The sequence below is a fragment of the Camelina sativa genome, chromosome 9 (assembly GCF_000633955.1).
Source record: "Camelina sativa cultivar DH55 chromosome 9, Cs, whole genome shotgun sequence".
Taxonomy (NCBI): domain Eukaryota; kingdom Viridiplantae; phylum Streptophyta; class Magnoliopsida; order Brassicales; family Brassicaceae; genus Camelina; species Camelina sativa.
The window spans coordinates 35054833-35077355 of NC_025693.1; the positions used below are offsets into that span (position 1 = coordinate 35054833).

General features: G+C 39.0%; 6 protein-coding genes across 9 annotated transcripts; 1 reads left to right on the forward strand and 5 right to left on the reverse strand.

Moving 5' to 3' along the window:
• On the forward strand, window positions 131-5581 carry LOC104714174 (pyrophosphate-energized membrane proton pump 2). Its single transcript, XM_010431455.2, has 15 exons — window positions 131-321; window positions 775-1131; window positions 1258-1461; window positions 1563-1714; window positions 1803-1950; window positions 2028-2160; window positions 2481-2653; window positions 2826-2946; window positions 3499-3686; window positions 3772-4209; window positions 4299-4463; window positions 4540-4695; window positions 4787-4898; window positions 4997-5216; window positions 5305-5581. The coding sequence occupies exons 2-15, from the start codon at window positions 1033-1035 to the stop codon at window positions 5402-5404; spliced, it is 2409 nt and encodes an 802-aa protein (XP_010429757.1). The 5' UTR covers window positions 131-321; window positions 775-1032; the 3' UTR covers window positions 5405-5581.
• On the reverse strand, window positions 5385-6623 carry LOC104714173. Its single transcript, XM_010431454.2, has 3 exons — window positions 6407-6623; window positions 6179-6279; window positions 5385-6064 (listed from the first exon to the last, which is right to left on the reverse strand). The coding sequence occupies exons 1-3, from the start codon at window positions 6502-6504 to the stop codon at window positions 5592-5594; spliced, it is 672 nt and encodes a 223-aa protein (XP_010429756.1). The 5' UTR covers window positions 6505-6623; the 3' UTR covers window positions 5385-5591.
• On the reverse strand, window positions 6801-9613 carry LOC104714175 (transcription termination factor MTERF2, chloroplastic-like). The gene is made up of 7 exons (XM_010431457.2): window positions 8981-9613; window positions 8706-8843; window positions 8370-8615; window positions 8154-8273; window positions 7836-8018; window positions 7518-7738; window positions 6801-7427 (listed from the first exon to the last, which is right to left on the reverse strand). The coding sequence occupies exons 1-7, from the start codon at window positions 9536-9538 to the stop codon at window positions 7091-7093; spliced, it is 1803 nt and encodes a 600-aa protein (XP_010429759.1). The 5' UTR covers window positions 9539-9613; the 3' UTR covers window positions 6801-7090.
• Window positions 9939-13182, reverse strand: LOC104714176 (U-box domain-containing protein 52-like). Its single transcript, XM_019230114.1, has 10 exons — window positions 12819-13182; window positions 12643-12722; window positions 12451-12572; window positions 12135-12346; window positions 11980-12028; window positions 11585-11897; window positions 11406-11507; window positions 10913-11320; window positions 10040-10816; window positions 9939-9983 (listed from the first exon to the last, which is right to left on the reverse strand). The coding sequence occupies exons 1-10, from the start codon at window positions 12994-12996 to the stop codon at window positions 9939-9941; spliced, it is 2286 nt and encodes a 761-aa protein (XP_019085659.1). The 5' UTR covers window positions 12997-13182.
• LOC104714177 (beta-amyrin synthase) lies at window positions 13417-17393 on the reverse strand. The gene is made up of 17 exons (XM_010431459.2): window positions 17190-17393; window positions 16876-17061; window positions 16612-16701; window positions 16334-16531; window positions 16161-16245; window positions 15908-16074; window positions 15626-15817; window positions 15440-15553; window positions 15226-15345; window positions 15008-15130; window positions 14817-14915; window positions 14680-14736; window positions 14399-14589; window positions 14134-14311; window positions 13986-14066; window positions 13821-13904; window positions 13417-13667 (listed from the first exon to the last, which is right to left on the reverse strand). Exons 1-17 carry the CDS (start codon window positions 17391-17393, stop codon window positions 13557-13559), a joined length of 2280 nt encoding a protein of 759 aa, XP_010429761.1. The 3' UTR covers window positions 13417-13556.
• LOC104714178 (camelliol C synthase) lies at window positions 17624-21943 on the reverse strand. Of its 4 annotated transcripts, XM_019229613.1 has the most exons (17): window positions 21688-21943; window positions 21411-21596; window positions 21120-21209; window positions 20832-21029; window positions 20660-20744; window positions 20342-20508; window positions 20069-20260; window positions 19865-19978; window positions 19658-19777; window positions 19450-19572; window positions 19271-19369; window positions 19132-19188; window positions 18842-19032; window positions 18584-18761; window positions 18416-18496; window positions 18238-18321; window positions 17624-17970 (listed from the first exon to the last, which is right to left on the reverse strand). In XM_019229613.1, exons 4-17 carry the CDS (start codon window positions 20982-20984, stop codon window positions 17830-17832), a joined length of 1785 nt encoding a protein of 594 aa, XP_019085158.1. In that variant the 5' UTR covers window positions 20985-21029; window positions 21120-21209; window positions 21411-21596; window positions 21688-21943; the 3' UTR covers window positions 17624-17829. The 4 variants fall into 4 exon arrangements, with proteins under 4 accessions (XP_019085158.1, XP_019085159.1, XP_019085161.1 ...); XM_019229614.1 differs by having other exon boundaries at window positions 21411-21943; XM_019229616.1 differs by lacking the exon at window positions 21688-21943 and having other exon boundaries at window positions 21120-21215; window positions 21411-21594.

Consider the following 22523-nt stretch of genomic DNA (forward strand, 5'->3'; position numbering starts at 1 on the left):
AATATATCAAAAGTGATGGGTCTGTTAGATAATTTATAAATAATTAGAGTTATTAAGTGGCAGCGTGTCATTGGATAGGATGTGTCACTTACTCATAAAATTAGACTTGTACCACTGTGCGAAGTGGTAAAAAAAAATAAAAATTTAAGAAAAGTTCTCTGAAAAGTCTTTGGGATTTTTTACGGAGAAAAAAGACACAGAGGAGGTGGAAGAGGAGAGCGCTTCTTCGGCTACGACAAGCTTTCGCTAATGGCGGTTTCCTTCTGATCACTCACCGGAGCCGCGATTTCTTTTTTATTTCTCTGTTTCTACCGATTTAGGGTTTGTTTCCGGAGAAACTCTTCATATGCTTCTTCTTTGTTTTTTTTTTTCGTTGATTCGCCTATCCATTGTTTGAGTAGATCATGTGAATTTCTCTTAGTATTGGAAGTCAGATCTAACGGCGATTTCTCGATTGAAGTAATGCAAAGTCGGAATGCGTTTTTTTTTTTTTTTTTAAAAAGTTTAGTATCTTACACTATAATCTTAGTCGATTAGATCTTGGGGGGTCTTATGTGTTGCTTGTTTATTGCGTTTCTTTTTATCTTTCTTTTTAGGGAATTGATTGTAGAAGCGTTTACAGTCTTGGTAAATGGTGAAATATATAGCTAAACCTTACTCTAGAACCTTACTTACTCGGATGAGTCTGATTTTATTCAATTTGAAATTGTTATTTGGTACTTGGTAGGTAAAGAGAAACCATCAGGTCTTAATACTTTTTTTTTTCTTTTTCAGAAATTTTTATGGTGGAAACTTGTTGTGGCAACTCTACTGAGAAAGTTTGAAGAAGCTAGTAATCAAGATATATAGCTAGAGTTAGAGGGTTCGGACTAACTTGTGCTCGTTTTATGATGTGCTGTTAGCATCTGGAGAAAAAGTTGTAGTGTTTCTAAATTCAGTGTCTGAGTTCTGGGGCGGAGTTGCACTTGCCCCATAGCATTGATTTTATTACCCCCTCTACCCGTAGTTTGAAGAGCAAATTCAGCTCGAAACATGATGATGGATGAAGATATTGAGCAGGCCAGTTTGATGTCTTTCAGTGACAGGCCTAGGGCTTTTCCCAGCATGCGTAGTAAAACCTACAGTCCACTGGTATAACTCTAATTCCTCTCTTTCTCTTTCTCGAGTGCTTTTCTTATTGGTTGCATCAGATCATTAAGATGTATATTAAAAAACAAAACTGGTGTGATGTTATAACTGGTTTGTTTTTGTTGGCAGATATTCCGGATTATTAGGAAATTAAATGTTCGTGTCCTTTCTATAATTCTGCTTTTCTGCTTTGGAGCAATCTTTTACATGGGAGCAAGTACTTCTCCCATCATCGTGTTCGTCTTCACAGTATGCATCATCAGCTTCCTTTTGTCAATATATCTAACCAAGTGGGTTCTTGCGAAAGATGAAGGCCCGCCAGAGATGGTTGAGGTAAGCTCACTCAAATTCTGTGGTGATGTTGACATCTTTTCTCCGTTGTTCTCATCAAACTTCTTTGATTCTAATTTGTGAGGTAATTCTCTTACTTATAGATATCAGATGCTATTCGTGATGGAGCTGAAGGGGTTTTCAGAACGCAGTATAGCACTATATCAAAGATGGCCATCTTGCTAGCTTTTGTGATTCTTTGGATATATCTATTCCGGAACTTAACTCCCCAGCAAGAGGCTGCTGGTTTAGGAAGGTGCAGATACATGATTACATTCATAAGATTTATTTTATCTTTTGAATTGTTGTGAATGATACTTGCCCATATTACTATTTTGCTGCAGGGCGATGTCTGCCTATATTACTGTTGCTGCATTTCTTTTGGGGGCTCTGTGCTCAGGTGTTGCTGGATATGTTGGAATGTGGGTATCAGTTCGTGCTAATGTGCGTGTCTCCAGTGCCGCCAGACGTTCTGCGAGAGAAGCATTGCAGGTTCTTCTATAGTTAACCTATTTTCATAACCTGACGTGTACATGTTTCCAAATACTAAGTAGAAGATAGAAATGCAGATAGCTGTTCGTGCTGGTGGGTTTTCAGCCCTGGTTGTAGTTGGTATGGCTGTGATTGGTATCGCCATCCTCTATTCTACATTTTATGTTTGGTTGGGTGTGGATTCACCAGGCGGAATGAATGTTACTGACCGTAAGTCCCCTGTTCTGCTGTCTTTGAAGAATTTATTTTCATCTTGTGCATATTTTGTAATCATCGTACTGAATTTCAAAATGTTATCTTTATCTTTTCAAAGGATCATTTTGAGACATGAGCAGTATTTCTTAAATATGTCATGAGTTGTGTTGATCATTATTGAGGTGGGGTATCAAAACAATTCTAAGATTTTCAGTCAACCCTATAATCTATATGTATTTCTCTTGATGTATTGACCATAATTTGCATCTGCATGGACGATAGTGGAGGTATTTACTTGTTAGACTTATTGATTGAATTTTCTGTTTCTCTTACAGTGCCTCTTCTTCTCGTGGGATATGGTTTTGGTGCTTCGTTTGTTGCCTTATTTGCTCAGTTGGGTGGTGGAATATACACTAAGGGAGCTGATGTTGGGGCAGATCTTGTTGGGAAAGTCGAGCAGGGTATTCCCGAGGATGATCCTCGTAATCCTGCTGTTATTGCTGATTTGGTATTTGATCTTTGCCCTTTTTGGTTCTTACTTTCTTGGTTATCTGTGATGTCCAAACATGACATCCTTGTTTGGGGCATGTATCACTCTAGAGTATATACCCAGCAAGTTGAATAAGGGTTTGCTTGTTTTCGCCATTTAGGCTTTTAAAGTTATTTTCATCTTCTTGTAGGTTGGAGACAATGTGGGGGACTGTGCTGCTAGAGGTGCTGATTTATTTGAAAGTATAGCTGCAGAAATCATCAGTGCAATGATACTAGGTGGAACAATGGCTAAGAAGTGCAAAATTGAAGGTTTGTGGGCCATCTCTCTTTAAAGTTACTTCTGGCATATGTTGAACAATGATATATAACCTGTGTTTGAGTTCCTGACTTATGTTGAGAAAATAATTCACTGCTAGGATTCTATAATTTGAAATGCAAACTTAGGAAGAGTTGTGTGGAGAGCTCAAGCTCATAAATTACATTCTGTATAGAGAAAAATAATCTACACTTTATGGCATGTTTTGGTCACTCCTTGAGGATGTGAGGGTACATTGTTACTCATTAGGATTTGAAATATCGGTATAAGTTGTATTAATCTGCGTAAGCATTATATGAAGATTGAAGGAAGACTACTTTTCATGACACCTTTAGCAAGTTACATTTGACTGCAGTCAAATTTTCTGTAACATTCCTGACCATTTCTAGCCGTGGTTGTTAAACTAGCATAATTTTTTTTTTTTTTGCAATTTGATGTTGGGAAGATAGGAAATACATAGAATAGTAAAAGTATGTGCTGATAAATATCCTATTAAACCGCTTGTTCATGCTTGATGCTTACTCAAATCTATTTCTGTTACGCAGATCCATCGGGCTTTATCTTGTTTCCTCTAGTTGTTCATTCTTTTGACTTGATTATATCATCAATTGGTATTCTATCAATCAAGGGAACACGTGATGCTAGCGTGAAATCTCCAGTAGAGGATCCTATGGCTGTACTTCAGAAAGGATATTCTCTGACTATTATATTAGCTGTTTTGACCTTTGGCGCGGTAATGTTGCCACACACAAATCCTTGTGCAATTGCGAACAAGTTCTACGCTATATTCTTCTGACAGCATTATTTATGTTTCGCAGTCGACTCGCTGGCTGCTTTACACTGAACAAGCTCCATCTGCATGGTTCAATTTCGCCCTATGTGGGTTGGTTGGCATCATCACGGCCTATATCTTTGTCTGGATATCCAAATATTATACAGATTATAAGCACGAGCCTGTTCGGACGTTAGCTCTTGCTAGCTCGACTGGTCATGGGACTAATATCATTGCTGGGGTCAGCTTGGGTCTGGAATCAACTGCTCTTCCAGTTTTGACTATAAGTGCAGCTATTATTTCTGCGTATTGGCTGGGCAATACCTCGGGATTAGTGGACGAAAATGGCATTCCCACTGGAGGTCTATTTGGAACAGCCGTTGCGACCATGGGAATGCTAAGCACTGCAGCTTATGTTCTTACTATGGACATGTTTGGCCCCATAGCTGACAACGCTGGTGGGATTGTCGAGATGAGCCAGCAGGTAAAAATTTCACATGATTGGCTTGAAAAGCTCTGATGTTCCGTTCCATCTTTATTCTAATGTAGAAATAATATAAATGTCTCCTGCAGCCAGAAAGTGTCCGTGAGATCACTGATCTTCTTGATGCTGTTGGGAACACAACAAAAGCAACAACGAAAGGGTTTGCCATTGGATCTGCTGCACTTGCGTCATTCCTTCTCTTTAGTGCGTATATGGACGAGGTTTCAGCGTTTGCTAATGTGTCTTTCAAAGAGGTAAATGTCATTATGCAAATTTGCTGTATTCCCAATGTTGAAACAGCTTCTCATTCTCATCCTCGGTTCAAATCAGGTTGATATTGCTATCCCAGAAGTCTTCGTAGGTGGATTATTGGGCTCCATGCTTATCTTTCTATTTAGTGCTTGGGCATGTGCGGCAGTTGGTCGAACTGCTCAAGAGGTTGTCAACGAAGTAAGAAGACAATTTATTGAGAGGCCTGGCATAATGGTAAGCATATTTTTCCTTTCGAGTGCTTCCCTATTTCTTATTTATTTGGCTTGTACTGCTGTTGACTAGCAAAACCAATATCCTGTAACAGACGTACAAGGAGAAGCCAGATTATAGTCGATGTGTCGCCATTGTCGCATCTGCAGCTTTAAGGGAAATGATCAAGCCAGGAGTTTTAGCTATTGCATCACCCATTGTAGTTGGTAAGTCAGTAATGTTCCTTAGTCCCTTTTTTTTTTTTGCTTCCTGTATTGAAACCACAAGATTGTGACCAAAACAAACCTCTTGTTCTCTCTTTCAGGTTTGGTGTTTCGGATCTTGGGTTACTACACAGGACAACCTCTACTGGGAGCAAAGGTTGTAGCTTCTATGCTCATGTTTGCAACAGTTTGTGGTATCTTAATGGCACTTTTCCTAAACACCGCGGGAGGTGCTTGGGACAATGCAAAGAAATACATAGAGACGGGGGCACTTGGGGGTAAAGGAAGCGAAGCCCACAAAGCAGCTGTGACTGGTGATACGTAAGTATTTCGTTCTACTTCAAAACTCATTTCAAGTTGTATTCCTAGATGGGATTTCTCATTATAAATTCATCTGGTAACATTGCAGCGTGGGAGATCCATTCAAGGACACAGCCGGTCCATCCATTCACGTCCTCATAAAAATGCTCGCGACTATAACTCTCGTCATGGCTCCGGTTTTCCTCTGAAAGCGAACCATTACTTATCCATCCCCTGCTTGTTTACTCTCTTGCACATATACAAAATAGAGAGGGAGAGAGGTTGGTTATAAAATTATTCACATGGATTAATGGTTTTGTGTTTCACTTCATCTGAATAAATGAGATAATTCTGTTTTTGAGATTAGAGATTATTTTAAGGAACTATAGAGACATTTTAATCAACAACATCTTTGACTTTGAGGATCTTAACTCTCCTAGATTTTCTCGTTCTGGCACTTCTTATTCTTCTTGATTTGCCTCCAACTCGTACAGACATCTGTCTACTCGGTAGCCTTATGAAGCGGCGGTTGTTGCCATTGCTGCCAAGATGGTGATGGTTGTGTTTGCTTCCTCCTAGTCTGTTTCTTCTTCTCCGCTTTGGTCTAATGCTCTTTCTTCGACTGGGACTGAGTGATGAACTCGATTCGTCATCACTAGAGTAGTCGTAGGTGGCAGCTTCTATATCACCGAGTCGTTTTCTATTACGGCGGACCCGCTTTACGTTAGTCAAACTGTGCCACAAGCAACTAATCATCTCTCCAATGGCGAACCAGTACGCTGCACAAGCGGCGCATGACATTTTGCAGATGCTTTTAACAACACACTGGCAGATTCCAAGTTTGAACAAGAGGGTGATGAACATCAAAACTGATAGTAAAAAGAAACAAAATACAAAAATTATAAAGAAAAGTAAGGAGAATAGTTTATAGAATCTAATAATGATTGCTATACATAGAAAGAAAGAGAAGGAGAGAAGGTTACTGATGAAACAGAGGGCTGATATAAGCACCAGTTTGGCGATATCAGGAAGACAGAAATGTTCTATGAAACATGCAAGATCCCATGGTCCCGAACATACATCTCTATAATAAAATAGAAGAAAGAGAAATCATCAAAAGAATGGTGATAAGAAAAACAACCAAATCAACGATTTTTGTGACAGTCGTTGGTTCCTTTAAATTCAGACAATGGATCAGAAGAAAATCTTACAAACAGGATCTTCCAAGTGTGGCTTTGAGCGGTGCTGTGAAAATATTGCCTATAAAACCTCCGATGTCCGTTGATGCTTTGCCTAGAGCGTTTCCCATTTTTGCTTAATCGGTGAGGATTGTAATCAATTAGTTAGTGACTCGCTCGATTCCTTTTCTCAGCAATCATGTTTATCAAACGTAAAGATATGAATCAATTTTTCTGAGAATTTTCAAAATATTATGAATGAATGAGCGAACGTACATCTTACTATCTTAGCATACAGTATTATAGTAAGCGAGAAACCGCTTCGAGATAGAAAAATTGGGGAAATTACTTTTCATGTCAAGTTTCTTTTTCTGTTGTGTTTTGAAAAAGCTGTGTAATATAATGTTATAAATATTTGCCCAATGGGCTGTTTCCGAATTTAGGCCCATACAATTATCCTAAAAGGACCCAGTCCACATACATCAAACCAAACCGATCCGGGTTCACAAAACTGAAAATTAACCGGTACAGACACACTCATAAACTGAATTTTTTTTATTCAACTTTCTTTTTTTTGTAGACAAGAACAGTAAGTACATACACTAGCGGCTATATGAACAATGCACACAGACAAAACTGAAGAAGCTTCTCAGAGATATCACCAATCTCATAACATAGTGATCTTCTCAAAGAAACTTTTGGCCTATATATATATAACTAATAGGTTTCGTGGTGAGTTTGCTGAAGCTCTCCTAAACCTAAGAAATCAGCAGCAAACTCTTCATCGTTTTTGCCTAACATTTCCTGTAATGTACATTCTATGTTCCTCCCTTTTAGTACCCAAAACCGCGGTTTTATCCTTTTCTCCAGCGAGTAACTAAAGTACCTCGGGTATTCTATTACCTCTCTAACCGACTTCTCCATACTGTTCAACAGAAACTCTAACTTTGGTCTCAACACTTTGTCGATGCTGTATCCTAATAGCGGTGAGAACTTGCGAATCATGAAGGCAAGCTCTCTCTCTGATATCCCAGTCTCCATTAAGTACTTTAGTCTGCAAGAGCATAAGATTACTATATTAGGGGACATAAGCTAGAAAAATGATTCACTGAGTATGATGTGCTAGATTGGCTATGATAGATACCGTGGAAGTAGTGTTTTGTCTGCGTCGTATATGAGAAATTCCGGGTATTTCTTTATGATTCGGGGAAAATGCGTAGATGAAACACCAAAACGAGTGAGAAATCTGAGCTTTTTCTGCAGGGTATTATTGTCAATGCTGCAGCCAAATATTTCAGGACATCGACAGAGTATTTGACCAACGATTTCCTTTTGAAATCCCAAATCTTCCAAAAAGCAAACAACCTGTTAGAAATGAGGATAATGTACATGGTTAAACAAACAGTCTTGCACAACAATAATAGAATGGGAGAATACACATCTTGGAAAGTGGTTTCTTTACCTTAAGAAAGTCTTGGGGTTTACATAACAAAAGCTGAGGCATCTTGGGTATAACCTTCCCCATTCTTTTATCTCTAACACCTAATTTATCAAATTCCTTCACCATCATCTCCATATTGCTCGCTGAGCAACCGAGAAGCAAAGGCCATCTCCTAATTCCGTGGTCAATATCCATTTTGAGCACCTAAGAAATCAAAATCATAGCAAACCATGTCTGAGTAAGACCAATCATGGAACAACAATGATAAGGCCTGCGTAACAAACACAAAACAACCAATTATCTGATCGACATGATGTGGGAATAGTTCTATGTGCTTACCGATTCACTGTTAAAAAATGAGACGATATGGGAATAGTTCTCTTGTACGCTTGGTGAAAGAAGCCACGGATACTTCTGCAATACTTTTCCAGAATCCTTGTTCACTACACTAACCTGAACCTATACAACCCAAATTTGCAATAATCAGCAACCAAAAAGAAAACAAAGAAAGTGCAGCTCCATGTTAGTTATGTACAATCAACCAAATAGGCATACCTTCTCCAGAGCTGCGGCTACCCTTCTTTTGATCTCCTCAGTTTTGCTGAGCATGATAGGAGGGTACAAGAGAAGTACTTTTCCAGAGCAACCTTTAGGAATACCAATGCTTTCAAGAAACTCTACCATAGGCTTCATATCATTTTCTTCTGAAAGTAGAAGAAGCCGAGGGAATGACTCGATTAAAAATCTGAATGATGCATCTACAGAACCGAGCATGTCCAAACCTCCACGCCTTGCTTCAATCTAAAAATACATTTTAACATTCATCTTACTAAACAATATAAGTGCTTCTAGCGAAAGCTAACAGGAGAGAGAACACACACACACAAAAACCTTTTCGAAAAAGGAAAGAGTTTGCTGCACATCTTCATCAATAGGAATGGACAAGTAAAGCATCATGCGTCGTGCATACTTTCCAACAAGACCATTCTCATCACTGCCAGAAAAGAATATTTCCTTGAGGTACTTAACCTAAAAATCCAAATCCAAGATTAAGTCACCATGCCAAAATCGAATTCCAAACCCAACCTAACAAAAACATACAACACTAGCAACTTGATTTTGATGCAGAACCAATATCTCTATCTCTTAACGTATATGTGAATTACCTTATGGAGAAGAATGGGAAGCGATTCAGAGGAGACGTAATGAGCCAAATACATAGCAGAAGACAAACTCAAACCAAGACTCTCCAAAAAAGCAACTTTGCCACCATCACCCTTCTGTTTCACCATATAAATCACTTTCTCCTTAAACCCTAAACCCTCAATTCCCTCAGATTCTTTACTCCCTTTCCACGAATTCCATTCTTCCAAATCCCTAACACCATCTACTATCATTCTCGTGTACTTTGGACAATTCGAAGAGATGAAATCTGAATCGACCTCGGAGAGTCCAATCTCTAGTCGGAGAAACCCAGAAATAGAATCCTGCGCGAGAGAGGCGTGGTTTGCCTGCGACGAATTAGAGCTGCTAGGATTCGAATCACCGTGCTGCGAAGAGGCCGAAACAACTACGCGGCCACTGTGGTGTTGGTAACCCGAGAACAAGGTCACGCGACGAGGAGAGAAGAATAAGAGAGAGTTTGAACCAAATTTACAAGATTGTAAAGGAGGAGAAATCAATGTTAGGGTTTCGAAATTGCAAGAGCTATGTAAAAGCTCCATAAAAACAAACAAAGTTCGCTACTTTGCTTCTACCCACATCAAGAGGAAGAAGAAGAAGCTGTTGCAGGGTTTATCTGTAGCTTATGAATTTAAACCATTTCGATTTTTCAAAAACAATTCAATTAAAACAAACCCGGTTAAGTCAAACCGGTCTGAGCCATTGGGCCTTTTTTTACATGATCGATGCTTTAATAAATACCATGATGGGCCTACATATAATAGATACCGTGATGGGCCTACAAATAATAGACCGTTTACATAACTGATTATTTAACAGAATACCATATTCCCCCTACGGCTGGCTATAGTATCATACACTAGTTCCTTTATCTTTAGCTTCACTTGAAACATCATCATCTGATTCTATTTAGTTACCAAATTTTGTTTAGCCATCTCAAAACTAGGATTGAGAGTCTGCAGCTGGAGATTCCGGATTCGGTTCACTCTGCGAGAAAACAAAAAAAACACAAAAATCATTACACAAGAAAGAAAAACCTTTACATGATTTATTAGAGAAGAAGCACTCACAGATGCTGAAATAGAGACTTGGCTAGTGTGTGGAGACTTTCCTGCATAAAACACACTCTCTAAACTCTCTTCACCAATGTCTCTTAACCGGTTGAGCTCAGGCAATATCTCTTTCCCGAGATCCGGTCTATCTTTTCTTCTTAACTCCGCGCATTGAAGAGACAGCTTTGCTAAAGACAGAGCTTCTTCCACAGGCCAATCAGGTACTTCTGGATCAAGCATATCTTTAAGAGTCCCTTCTTCGATTGCTTGCTCAACGTAGTAAGCTAAACCCATTGGCTGTTTCGCAGTCAAGATCTGCAAAAGCATGATCCCGAGTGAATAAACATCTGACTTCACACCCAACATTCCGGTTTGTTGGTACTCAGGATCAATGTAACAGAATGTTCCTGCAGCTGAAGTAACTCTGTACTGTGTAACGTTTTCTGCTACTGCAGGGACTAATCTTGCTAGCCCGACATCACTTATCTTGCTCACGTAGTTGTAATCGAGGAGAACGTTTCCTGGTTTAAGGTCTCTGTGGACAATTGGTTCAGGTTTGGTCTGGTGGAGAAAGAGTAGTCCTGTGGCTATCTCAGCAGCGATTCTGAAACGTAGCTGCCAGGTTATTGGAGGTGTGTTTCCTCTCCTGAAGAGCCGGTCTTCTAGACTTCCTTTGGCCATGTACTCATAAACGAGAATCCCAAATTCTGGACAAGCTCCAAGAAGAAGCACCATGTTTGGATGCCTTATGCAGCTTAACACTTCAACCTGAGAAAACATAAAACATATGTCTTTCTCTCTCAAAGATGAAAACTTTATTGTATTAAATAAATAAAAAAAAAGGAAGAAAGATTGTTTTGTTACTTCTTTCTGAAACTGTGATCGTCCTTGAGCTGCATCAGGGCGTAGAACTTTAACAGCAACACTTGTGTGATCAAGATAGCCTCTAAAGACAGGGCCATAGCCTCCTTCTCCAACCTTTTGAGACTCTGCAAAATTTGAAGTAGCTTCTTCGATTTCTTCAACCGTGTATTTCCTATACCGCACAAATCCGCGAGAGAATGAATCTGATTCCTTCATTGTCTTCATCTCTGCAGTCAACCTTCTTTTAGCTTCCACTTCTGCTAATCTCTTTGCAGCTTCAGCAGCTTCCAATGCTGCTTTGGCTTTAGCTCTCTCTTTTTCCACTATTGACATTGCTGCTTCCTCTGAACTCTTTGCTTCTTCCAAACGTCTCTCCTCTTCGGTTCTCAGCTTTTGCAGCTCCGTTGCCTAAAATTTCAGAAAACGATATTTTATTCAAATGTATACTAATCTCATTTCCTTTACAATGACTTAGACGTTAGCTTCTTACTACCTGTTGTCTAGCGCTTAAAGCTTCTTTGCAAGCTGTGCTATACATATCCATGGTTTGTTTAAGCTCTAGACGCAGCCTCTTCATTTCAGCTTCAACATCATCCTGCAACAACACAATCCCATCTAAGCAAGTATTTCTAAGAAGAATAAGTAGAGAAGGATCTTGATGTTAGTACTAACCAAGCTCTGAGATGAATACGAGGATGCTCTACCGCTCTCTTCAGAGAATGTAGAGGACTCGTTAGGGAAACCAGGATCACTGAACTTGAGTCCCAAGCGATGTGAGCCAATGCTTTGCTCTGAGCTCGTTGACATTCTCGAAGTCCTTGCAGATTCAGGAAAATCAAGGCTGAAGGAAGAGCGCTCAACGCTCGGTCTCCCAGAGCTGATGAATGAAATGTCAGATTCACGATGAGAAGAGGGACTGATGAACGAAAGGTCGCTATCTGAATCATATAAGTCCCCATATGGCTTCCTTTTCACCAAAGGCAATCTACAAAACAAAACAAAAAAATGTTTTTAAGATTCATGTAAGACAATTTAAAGTTAAAGACACCAATATCAAGTTCCTATACCTTGTTGCATCATATTCAACTGATCTGCGCGGTCTAGAAGGTGTACTACCTGTTTGCAAAACCAATGGTAAGACACAGAACTGGATAACTCAGAACTTTTGTTTCTTGCTTTTTTTTTGAAAGAGAGAAGTTTTAAGTTTTTATATATTATAAACCTGCAGAATTGGACTGGTCTTGGTGCTTTGGTGCTTTTTCAGGAGTATGAGGGTAATGGTTGTCAATCTCACATTGCTGCATGGAATTATGGTAAGGAGCAGGACGAGATGCATTTCGTACTGATGCAATTTTGCCTTTTGAAATTACATAAACACTGCAGAAATCTGGAGCTGATTTTGACACAGTTGTTGGCAAATCCGTCTTGAATCTTCTGCTCAGAAGTCAATATATCACAAATTTACAGAATCCGTTGTGGAAAAAAAACAGAGACTTTTGTAACAGAAAATCTGAAAAGAAGAAGATAAAAGTAATTACCTCATGAAGCCATTACGTGATGCGGCTCCAACGACTAAGTTCTCGATTGCTGAAGATGAAACATATTCGGTAATGGCTCTGACTTTGTCTGCGTCTTCCAACAAAATGTCTTGACAATTTATCTGCTCAAACAGAATCGATTAGGAGCTTTCTTTAACAAAAGGGTTTTTGATTCTGAATATATATATATACCTCTTTACGGGAGCAATAGCAGTGGAAGGATACGAATAGATCTTTAGCTATCTTCTCCAATTGCGTTCCTTCTTCAAGATCTGCAACAACAACAACAACAACAACAGAAGTTACAAACTTTATCGTGAAGAAGAAACTTTTTATATGAATGTGTTTATTAGAAGAAGATTGGGGACCTGAAGAGGAATGAGATCTGGAAAGGACATGGATAAGAGAAATGGTTTGGCCACGAGAAGCAAGATTGTCGATTGTCCATTTAAGAGCATGTTGGCTTCCTTTGTCTTTGTCTATTGCAACTGCCACCGAACCACTTCCTGTTTCTTTCTTTGTCCCGTTTGCTTTTGGTAGCCACATTCTTTTTCTTCTTCTATCCCTATATTATGAGTTAAAAATTTCCAAAACAAAAGGAAGGAAAAAGGTCTCTTCCCTCTTGAGTCTTTATGATACAAAGAAGATGATACTTCAATTTGATTTTCACAAAAGAAAAAAAAAAGGAAAGAGTTTGATTGATCAAAAGATTCTTTATGGTGAAAACTAATGAAGTAGATTGTAAAGCTTAATGGGTTAGAGAATTTCCTCTTTTTCTGATGGTTGTTATTTAAGGGTTTTTATTTTTGGCTGATAGTCTAATTTCAGATTCTATAACACACACACACAAAATAACACATTTGTGTGGTTTGGACTCTTTTGTTCAACTTTGCCTTTTAATTAATCACCATTTGAAACTTGCCTTCCAATAGACGGTAGGCAAAAAAAAATTTAGAACTTCTAAAATGTAAATGAGGATACTTGTGACTACAATAGAAATTAAACTAGCGTATGTTCAACCTTTGGCATATTGCAATATATAAATCTTGTAATAGACTAATAGATTCACATGTCTCTGATATAAAATAAATTTATGAAAAGTGTCGTCATGGCAAAGAAACTCGTGCGCGATATTCTGCGAGTGCCCACAACGGATGAATGTTTCTGTATGCAGCGTAGTGTAACGTGCAGTTCTTCAAAAATACTCCGGTTGCTTGCTGGACAAGTTATCAAAAAGACTTCAATTAGCATTTTTTTTTTTTCAAATTCCATCAGCAAACAAATCACAGAATTTAGTGACCCCAGCCGTCTAAGATCTGATGAGGCCACAAAGTCGGATTTTGAACCATTTTGGTCTTAGAGAAATGTACCTGTTGAGGAAAATCTCCACTCTCCAGTTGTGAATTGATGATAAGTTTTGCAGCACGGTGAAGAGGAAGCGGATCTCTCTCCGCCTGTTGTGTAAAACAATCGTTATATATACAGCTGAGTCACTAATAAGTAATTTCCCCGATAACTATTGAATGTTTAACAACCTGTCCTGCGTGAATGAGACCCATCAAAGCCCAAGCAGTTTGCACCACGTTTGATATATCCCCTTCTTGTTCTATGTATCTCTGCATAGATCATTAATTAGAGTGACTGAATGATCCTACATTAAATTTATTTCATTGAAGCGTATACCTTTGTGGAGCATGAGAGGTAGCTTTCTCCCCAGCCTCCGTTGACTTTCTGAGTTGCAAGAAGAAAATGAACGCCTTTGCGCATAGCCACACAGTCATTGTAAGTTTTACCAGCAGCTGCTAAGCCTGCAAGAGCAAACCATGTACCGTACGTGAAGCAAATACCCCAGTTCCCGTACCTGTCAATTCAAAGAACAACTGTTATTAACTTGGTTTGTTTAGACTTCTGTGAACAAAATTCTGAATCGTTGCAATTGTTAGTGTACCATGAACCATCAGGCGTTTGCATGTTTTCTAGGTAATGCACAGCTTTGCTGATGAAAGTGGTGATCTCCGTTGTCCTATGATCTGGGAAGAGTTGCTTGAATAGACTCAATGCTTGGATTGCAGATGACGTGCACTCGCAGTATTCATGCTCAACCACAATGTCCGAGAACAATTCTGTGGGATTGAACAACTGAGACAAAAGTATAGAGAAGATTATGTGACCGCGTTCAAAAAGTATGTGTTGGTTGGTTGAAATCATTTTATGGTTTTTGGTTCTTACTTCCAACCATTTGGGAGCACCAGCAGCCTCCCAGGCAGATACACCTCCGTTTTTGCTCTGAAACAAGTGAAACTGTCACGACCTGCACAGGGGTATTTATTATAGACGATATCAATTTTATGACTGATAATGCTCACCTGTAAAGTGAGCAGGATATTAACAGAATCATAAAGTCTCTCTGGGTCTTGTTTTGGGCCAACAATATCCGGTGCCAACATCGAAAACAGTAGGCAGCACTACTAGACCAAAAACAGTAAGGATGCATATACTACTTGGGATGATTAGTAAAGAACATGTTAATGTGTTGGATTTACACCGACTGAATTACCTTTAAGCCATCAGCTGTGCAGTCTGAAACTTGCCATCCGTGATCTCGGTCGGAAAAGGTCCAGGCTCCTTTAGATATATGACGATACATGCTTTTGAAATCACCTGAAGGGTTCTCTCTAACCTTCAATTGTTTTTCAATTTGTAAGCCAATTTTCTATTCTTCAAAAGAAACACTTAGTAGTAGTGCTACAGTATATGCTGCAGGGGACGTCGAACCTGTGAATTCTTTATGAACTCATGCCCTCTCATGAGTACATCAGAGATTTCACTGGAGAGATTACTTGCAAGTAAAGCTTGCATCGCGAACCCTGTATCCCATAGTTGACTTCCAAAACTCTGCATAAATCTGTGCCGATGAATTTTTCGATTTCTTACCAACTCAAAGTTAGTCAGCATAACAAAATTGTATTTCTTATCTCCAAGGCCATACCTGCATTTTCATCCCATCTTCGGCCACCCACAAGTAGTCGGGGATTCTAGCGAGATGCTTCTTGAAATAAACCCCATCCGGATCTTCAACCCAACAAGCTAACATGCATAGTACCTGTAGAAAGAGACAGTAGTTAACTCCAGCTTCTCTATGTTTTCTGTCTAAGTAAGGGTATGCTGTTCTTACCTTTTCAACACACCCAATGGTGATATAACGGCTATTTTCATCTTCATAGTGCATGTGTTTCATTGCCACCTGAAGGGATTTTTGCCTAAGAAGCTTGTTAAATGGCCAACGTGCAAGGAAAGGCTCCACAAAGATGGAAAGACTGTCCCATATCAACTCTTGAACCAGCGGACGGGGATAGTATGTATCTTCCTAAGGTAAAGTAAGAGAAATGTCTCCGTGTTTTTTTCAGGGACAATAAAAATCCTTAAGAAAAATGATGATACATCCTAACATTCTTACCTTTGCACTAAGATGGCAGACTTTCTTCCAATTAATTTCTTCATAAGGCTGTAAGTACAGTTCTTTGCGGAGTTGTAGAATCAGAGGCGTTATTGGTCCAACAAACCGCTTCCCATAGAGATACGACATTGGCAAATAAACCATCCGGCAGTAGCACCACATTTTTCCTGCAAGAATCAGTTTCCCCAAGTCAGGTTTTGGCTCAAACACAACAAGATTCTTTTGGACACAAATCGTATGTCAAGAAAAAAACCTGGATTCACGGGAAAGAAAGAAGGTAAGATCCAAAACTCAGGAGGCATTGGGGTGCTTCCAGACCAGTCAAATACACCAAGTATCTGCAGACAACAACCAAAAAAGACGATTATAATACAACCTTATTAGTCAGACTCAGAACTAGATTACCAGATGATCTGAAATACTTACCGAAAGCCAAGTTTTACCCCAAGAAGGTATGTAGGTGACACCACCGTGGAAAAGAATCCATTCTCGGGCTCGTCTACACGCATTTTCATGACCTCCATCAGGACTTTCTCCAAGTATACGCATACATATGTAATTCAGCGCAGTACAGAACATTGTGCTATGACCTTCAATGTGTAATCCCCACCCACCATCTTCCTTCTATGGACAGATAAATCCAACATGAGCATATTGAACAAGATACAACTCGTTGTGGAGGGGAGCTATAGGTAAAACTGTACCTGGTGACAGTAAATGTATCGTAGAATCTCTCTTCTATGTTCTGAAGTGAATACTTCATCAAGATGTCCCGTGATATATAGACAAAACACCTACACAGTGTGTACCGAGAGCAACAAAGCTTCAGACTTTCAATTTCTACACACTGATCCCTAATCCAAATTCACTCGTATAGATCAATTGAAATTATCGTTTTTTCCTACTTCGCGATTGAAATCTCTAATCTCTGATCCTACAAATTGAAACGGCGAAGAACAAAAACTTACCAACGGCGGAAGGAAAAACAAAGGGCCGGCGTTTTCGGCCGGCCAGTGACCGTCGCTGGCCTGCAACGCCGATAAGAAACGAACACCTCTCCGTAATGCATTCGTCGCCGTTTCCAAGGTTATCTTCTCGGAGCCTTCAACTTTCACCGGAGGTATCACTTGCTCGAACTTTTTCTCTTTCAGAAACTGTTGTCCAAAATTTGTTACTTTTTATAAATAACAGATATATTTCGTAAATAAGCTTTTCTTTTGGGGCTTTTTGTAATTACCCAAAATTAACAGAATGTTCCAAGAAATAAAGTAATTTACAAAACCTGCATGCGCCACAAGAGATCACTGCTTGCTTTAACATGAAAACGATTCTCGTAGAAACTCCGGCGAGCCTCAACTACGGCGTTTCGTTCCTCCGGTGAGCCTCCGTCAGGATCAAACTCCCATGTTTGCCGTCCGACGAAGTTGTTTGTAGTGAATAAGTAAGGATCATCTCCGTTTCCTTCTCCTATCTTCAACCTCCACATTACAAAACTGAGAGCTACGTACATGGTTTCTTAAAACGTATACATACGTATTTATAAGTGGAAGTGACTTAAGTTGAAGATAAAGTAGGTGGAAGTTTGGTTAATCTGTGATGATAAAAGACCGACAAGAACAGGTTACTTCTGGGATGATAGAGAATTTAAGAGACACAAAAGAGATTACTTGTTGGTAGAAAAGATTTTGGTTAATCTTGGATACGTACATAACTACATACATATAATTATAATACATTTAGATAACTTGAGAACATACATTAGTCATAATACAATACAAAAATATAATACATATAAGTGTGGATCAATAGTTTGCTTATTCAGTAGATTACTCAACCACCTTCATATAAATAATAACTTTATTGCAAAACAGAGGTCATGACTTATATGATCCTAACCCATAGTCAATGAAGTTATGATGGATCTAACTTCTTCTCTCTGTTGAAGGTTTTTCATATGCCAATGGGACTCGTCTCCTGTACTCTGCGAGTGCCCAAACTGGGAATATGTTTCTGTATGCTGCGTAGTGTAACAAGCAGTTCTTCATGAAAGCTCCAGTTATCTCCTGTAAAATAATACAATTTGGACTTTTCAAAATTTATGCATTTAGTTAGCATCAATTAAAATAAGCGTCTTTCAAATTAGCAATGTAGGTGTGCCCTCGTTTATCTAAGAACAGAAGAAAATCTTAGACAGCAAAGGACCAGTTAAATTTTTTGAATCTGTGGGGTTATAGCTCATCAGCTTCGCCATTAATCTAATGAGGACATGTCTAATGTTTTTAAATGAGCAGCTTTTCTGTGTTAGCTTTGTTTCATGTTCTCAAAAGTACCTGCTGAGGAAAATCGCCATTCTCCAGTTGGGAGTTGATTAAGAGCTTCGCAGCACGGTGAAGAGGAGCCGGATCTCTCTCAGCCTGTAGTGTGTGAGATTAATGCCTTTCATATGGATGACTAAAGAATTTTCCTATGGCGAGGAAGTAAAAGTTCTCAGCATATCATAATCTGAACCTGTCCAGCATGAAGTAGACCCATCATTGCCCAAGAGGTTTGCACCAAGTTTGATCTCTCCCCTTCACTTGGAATGTATCTCTGCACACCAAACCAAGTGTATTTTTTCTTGAATCAATGAACTGGGAAAAAGACGCTTACATTGCAATGATTATCAAGTGATTATACCTTTTTAGGACATGACAAGTAGCTTTCACCCCAACCTCCATTATCTTTTTGAGTTGTGAGAAGGAAATGAACGCCTTTACGCATAGCCAAACAGTTGTTGTACGTCTTTCCAGCAGCTGCAAGACCTCCCAGACCAAACCATGTACTGTATGTGAAGCAAACTCCCCAGCTTCCGTACCTATCAATCCAAGACTTGTGGGTAAAACCAAAATCTTTCTGAACAATTTCACTGTGTCCAAAAGCTAATTTATATAATACCATGAACCATCAAGCATTTGTATGCTCTCTATGTATTGCACGGCTCTCTTGATAAAAGTGTTGATCTCTTCTGTCCTGTGATACGGATATAGTTGCTTGAACAGAATCAAAGCTTGGATTGCTGAGGAAGTACACTCATTGTACTCGTGCTCAATCACAATGTCAGCAAATACTTCAGTAGGATTTAGCAACTGAAACACGAGAACAAAGTGAAAAGATGTTTCTGAGAATTTCTTTCCTGGGATTCATAAACATTGTGATACAAAATCTTGATGTGATTTCGTACTTACTTCCAACCATTCTTGTCCACGGGCAGGCTCCCAAGCAGTTACACCTCCATTTTTACTCTGCAGCCAGAGCACAGAAACAGAAAAGTTTCTTATCATAAAAATTTGAGTTAGTGTATTCTATATATGGTATAAAGCTCACCTGTAAAGACAGTAAGATAGCAACAGACTCATATAACTGTTCAGGATCCATTTTGGGGCCAACTATGTCAGGTGGCATCATCGAAAGCAACAGGCAACACTACAGCAAACCAAGATAAGGGTGCAGATTAGGTGGAAAGCTGACCAACTTGTTATCATAATCGAATTCTGACTAATCACCTTAAGCCCTTCCGCTGTGCAGTCGGAAGCTTGCCATCCATGATCTCGATCAGAGAAAGTCCACGACCCTTTGGAGATGTGACGATACATGTTCGTATATTCACCCGAAGGGTTCTCTCTAACCTTAAGAATTCTCAGCTCTGTAAGACAACTTCACTTGTTCTGATAATTCAAAGTCACAAAAATCATACTGTAGAGGATATGGAACCTGAGAAATTTTTAAAAAGTCATATCCTCTCCTCAGTACATCTGGGACTTCGTTCGCGAGATTACTTGCAACTAACGCTTGGAGGGCAAACCCCGAATCCCATAATTGACTTCCAAAGCTCTGCAAAATACGTGACTCATAATTTTTCTATGTCAAAACGAATTTTCCAAGTGACATAACAACAAGATTCCGAATTTTCATTGACACCTGCATTTTCATCCCGTCTTCTGCAATCCACAAGTAATCAGAAATCCTTAAAAGATGCTTCTTGAAATGAATTCCGTTAGGGTCTTCAACCCAACACGCAAGCATGCACAATGCCTTCAAAAAAAAATCTGAAATTTTTAGTTAATTCGAAGATACATTCTGAGTTCTCCAGCATTGCTACACAGGGACTGTATTCGTTTGTACCTTTTCAACACATCCAATGGTAATATAACGGCTATTTTCGTCTTCATAATGTATGTGTTTCATTGCCACCCCAAGAGCTTTTTCCCTTAGAAGCTTGTTAAATGGCCAACATGTAAGAAACGGCTCAGTGAAGATGTAAAGGCAGTCCCATATAACATCTTGAATTTTTGGATGAGGACAGTATGCATCTTCCTAAGGAACAAAGTGGAAGGTTTTCTGTGAAAGTTTCTTCCTGAAAAATCTATATAAACAAGGAACAATGATCGATCTTACCTTTGCACATAGATGGCGTGCTCTATTCCAGTTTATTTTGGCATAAGGCTGCAAGTAAATTTCTTCGCGTAGTTGCAGAATAAGAGGACTTATTGGACCAACAAATCTCTTCCCGTAAAGATAAGACATTGGCATGTAAACCAACCGGCAGTAACACCACATTTTTGCTGCATATATTCGTTAAACGGTGTCAGACGAATAAGTTCAGAAGTGATGAGGCAATTTCAAGAGCTCAAGTATTGATTGATTATGACACCCTAGTCACTACATATAGTAATGAGGTAAAGCTGAAGATATTCGAGATGTTACGAAACAAACATGGATGTATAGGAAGAAATGAAGGTAGGATCCAAAACTCTGGAGGCATGGGGTTGCTTCCTGACCAATCAAAGACACCAAGAATCTACAAACAATCAAAGAAAAATTAAAACAAACTTATGCATCTATTTTTTACTTAAACAGACTAAAAAAACATCGGGGGGATATATACCGAAAGCCAAGTTTTACCCCAAGAGGGTATGTAAGTTGCACCACCGTGGCCAAGAATCCAATTCCTGGCACGTGTGCAGGCGTTTCCTGGTCCTCCATTAGGACCTTCTCCAAGTATACGCATACATAAGTAGTTAAGTGTGGTGCAGAACATCGTGCTGTGGCCTTCTATGTGTAATCCCCAGCCACCATCTTCGTTCTGCAAACAAAAAAACAGATGTCAAGGGTAAACAAAGGTGATTGGAAAGAGTTTAAAGTAACATAAGAGTTTATAACGTCTATAAGAAACCTGGTGACAGTAGATATATCGGAGGATCTCACGACGATGCTCTGTAGTGAGTATCTCATGGAGATGTCCAGTAACGAATAAGCAAAATACCTGTATCTTACAAACAAAAGAAACATCATACCTCTCTCCATAGCCTAACTTGGATAAAGTCTCGTTTTTTACCCCAAAAAAAAACTCTTTTCAAATCTAAAACACTAATTTTGCTAATTCCTCGTAGCACCATTCCTAAAGACTAATTCTTATATACTACACTGAAAAGAAATTGAGAGAGAGAGAGAGAGAGAGACATACCAATGGAGGAAGGAAGAACAAAGGACCAGCATTTTCAGCAGGCCAGTGTCCATCACTTGCCTGCAAGGCCGATAAGAAATTGACACCTCTCCTTAACGCATTTGTAGCTATTTCGCTTGTGATCTTATTGGCATCTTCAACCTTCACTGGAGGTATAGCTTGCTCGAAACTCTTCTCCTTGAGAAACTGCAATCATAGGACCAAAATTTACCAAACAACTAAAGATGGTTTGAATCATATCATGAAACCAAAATCCCAATAGAATCATCTCGATTACTGGTAACCACTCTTATGTTCCATATATAGATTCCGATATATGCCTTAAACCACCGCCGTTTGAAATCAGAACAAGGGATTTGTTTCACTCTAGTCGCGCCCAGTCGAAGAATCAAAACACGATTAGGCTTCGTGTGGCAAGATGAATCGAGAGGGTTTTTTTTCTCGGCTGAGGCCGGTGGTGATTACCGGTAAAGGTCACCGTCGGTCGCAGGTTAAGGACTGTAATTAAACCTTTGACTTTGACCTGTTCTCGCGACTTTTTCCCGGCGATATCTTTTTAGTCTATTTATTTACTTTAAGGCCCTTATATTTATAATAATTTTACAATTGGGGTCATATCTTTTTATAATATAATATTTCGAATAAAATTAAAAAGTTTTGAGTCGTTGTATAACTTGTTTTGATGTTTTTGCCCTTTCACTAGGGTTAGCAAAAAACTAAAAATATGGACCTAACCCATATATAATCACGTTCTTTATCCAGTTCCATGTTTATTACGACACCAAGTATGGGAACATCATTGTGTGTTGTTACATACATGGACGACGACGACGGACGACGAACAAGAGCTAATTATAAAGAATAAAAAAAATTTACGATACTTTCTCACATATTTACGCCATTTTTTAATTAATCTTGTGTAAATATATTTATCACAAAACTTTAAATTTCACTGGTTTATGTCTTCTAGATGCAATTCACTTAAGAAATAAATAAAATTATTTTCATTTGTAAATTTTAAGTTTTCTTCGTGATTTGGCTTGTCAATCCTTCCTTTTAATAAACTATGTTATCAAAGAAAGAAAAAAAAAACAAATACCTGAAGACGCCATA

What these genes read in the sequence shown, in the direction of transcription:
- LOC104714174 (XM_010431455.2), top strand. Translation starts at nt 1,033, where the DNA reads ATGATGATGGATGAAGATATTGAGCAGGCCAGTTTGATGTCTTTCAGT. An exon ending in GAGGCTGCTGGTTTAGGAAG is followed by an intron (nt 1,715 to 1,802) that starts GTGCAGATACAT and finishes ATTTTGCTGCAG; the next exon opens with GGCGATGTCTGCCTATATTA. An exon ending in CTAATGTGTCTTTCAAAGAG is followed by an intron (nt 4,464 to 4,539) that starts GTAAATGTCATT and finishes GGTTCAAATCAG; the next exon opens with GTTGATATTGCTATCCCAGA.
- LOC104714173 (XM_010431454.2), bottom strand. Translation starts at nt 6,504, where the DNA reads ATGGGAAACGCTCTAGGCAAAGCATCAACGGACATCGGAGGTTTTATA. An exon ending in ACACTTGGAAGATCCTGTTT is followed by an intron (nt 6,280 to 6,406) that starts GTAAGATTTTCT and finishes ATTTTATTATAG; the next exon opens with AGATGTATGTTCGGGACCAT. An exon ending in ATCAGCCCTCTGTTTCATCA is followed by an intron (nt 6,065 to 6,178) that starts GTAACCTTCTCT and finishes TTTTACTATCAG; the next exon opens with TTTTGATGTTCATCACCCTC.
- LOC104714175 (XM_010431457.2), bottom strand. Translation starts at nt 9,538, where the DNA reads ATGGAGCTTTTACATAGCTCTTGCAATTTCGAAACCCTAACATTGATT. An exon ending in TAGCCGCAGCTCTGGAGAAG is followed by an intron (nt 8,274 to 8,369) that starts GTATGCCTATTT and finishes TGGGTTGTATAG; the next exon opens with GTTCAGGTTAGTGTAGTGAA. An exon ending in GACAAAACACTACTTCCACG is followed by an intron (nt 7,428 to 7,517) that starts GTATCTATCATA and finishes ATGCTCTTGCAG; the next exon opens with ACTAAAGTACTTAATGGAGA.
- LOC104714176 (XM_019230114.1), bottom strand. Translation starts at nt 12,996, where the DNA reads ATGTGGCTACCAAAAGCAAACGGGACAAAGAAAGAAACAGGAAGTGGT. An exon ending in GATCACAGTTTCAGAAAGAA is followed by an intron (nt 10,817 to 10,912) that starts GTAACAAAACAA and finishes ATGTTTTCTCAG; the next exon opens with GTTGAAGTGTTAAGCTGCAT. An exon ending in CTTCTTCTCTAATAAATCAT is followed by an intron (nt 9,984 to 10,039) that starts GTAAAGGTTTTT and finishes GTTTTCTCGCAG; the next exon opens with AGTGAACCGAATCCGGAATC.
- LOC104714177 (XM_010431459.2), bottom strand. Translation starts at nt 17,393, where the DNA reads ATGTGGAGGTTGAAGATAGGAGAAGGAAACGGAGATGATCCTTACTTA. An exon ending in ATCTCTTGTGGCGCATGCAG is followed by an intron (nt 17,062 to 17,189) that starts GTTTTGTAAATT and finishes TTTGGACAACAG; the next exon opens with TTTCTGAAAGAGAAAAAGTT. An exon ending in TGTTTTTCCTTCCGCCGTTG is followed by an intron (nt 16,702 to 16,875) that starts GTAAGTTTTTGT and finishes CACACTGTGTAG; the next exon opens with GTGTTTTGTCTATATATCAC.
- LOC104714178 (XM_019229613.1), bottom strand. Translation starts at nt 20,984, where the DNA reads ATGTTCTGCACCACACTTAACTACTTATGTATGCGTATACTTGGAGAA. An exon ending in AAGACGGGATGAAAATGCAG is followed by an intron (nt 19,778 to 19,864) that starts GTGTCAATGAAA and finishes CGTATTTTGCAG; the next exon opens with AGCTTTGGAAGTCAATTATG. An exon ending in CTATCTTACTGTCTTTACAG is followed by an intron (nt 19,189 to 19,270) that starts GTGAGCTTTATA and finishes CTCTGGCTGCAG; the next exon opens with AGTAAAAATGGAGGTGTAAC.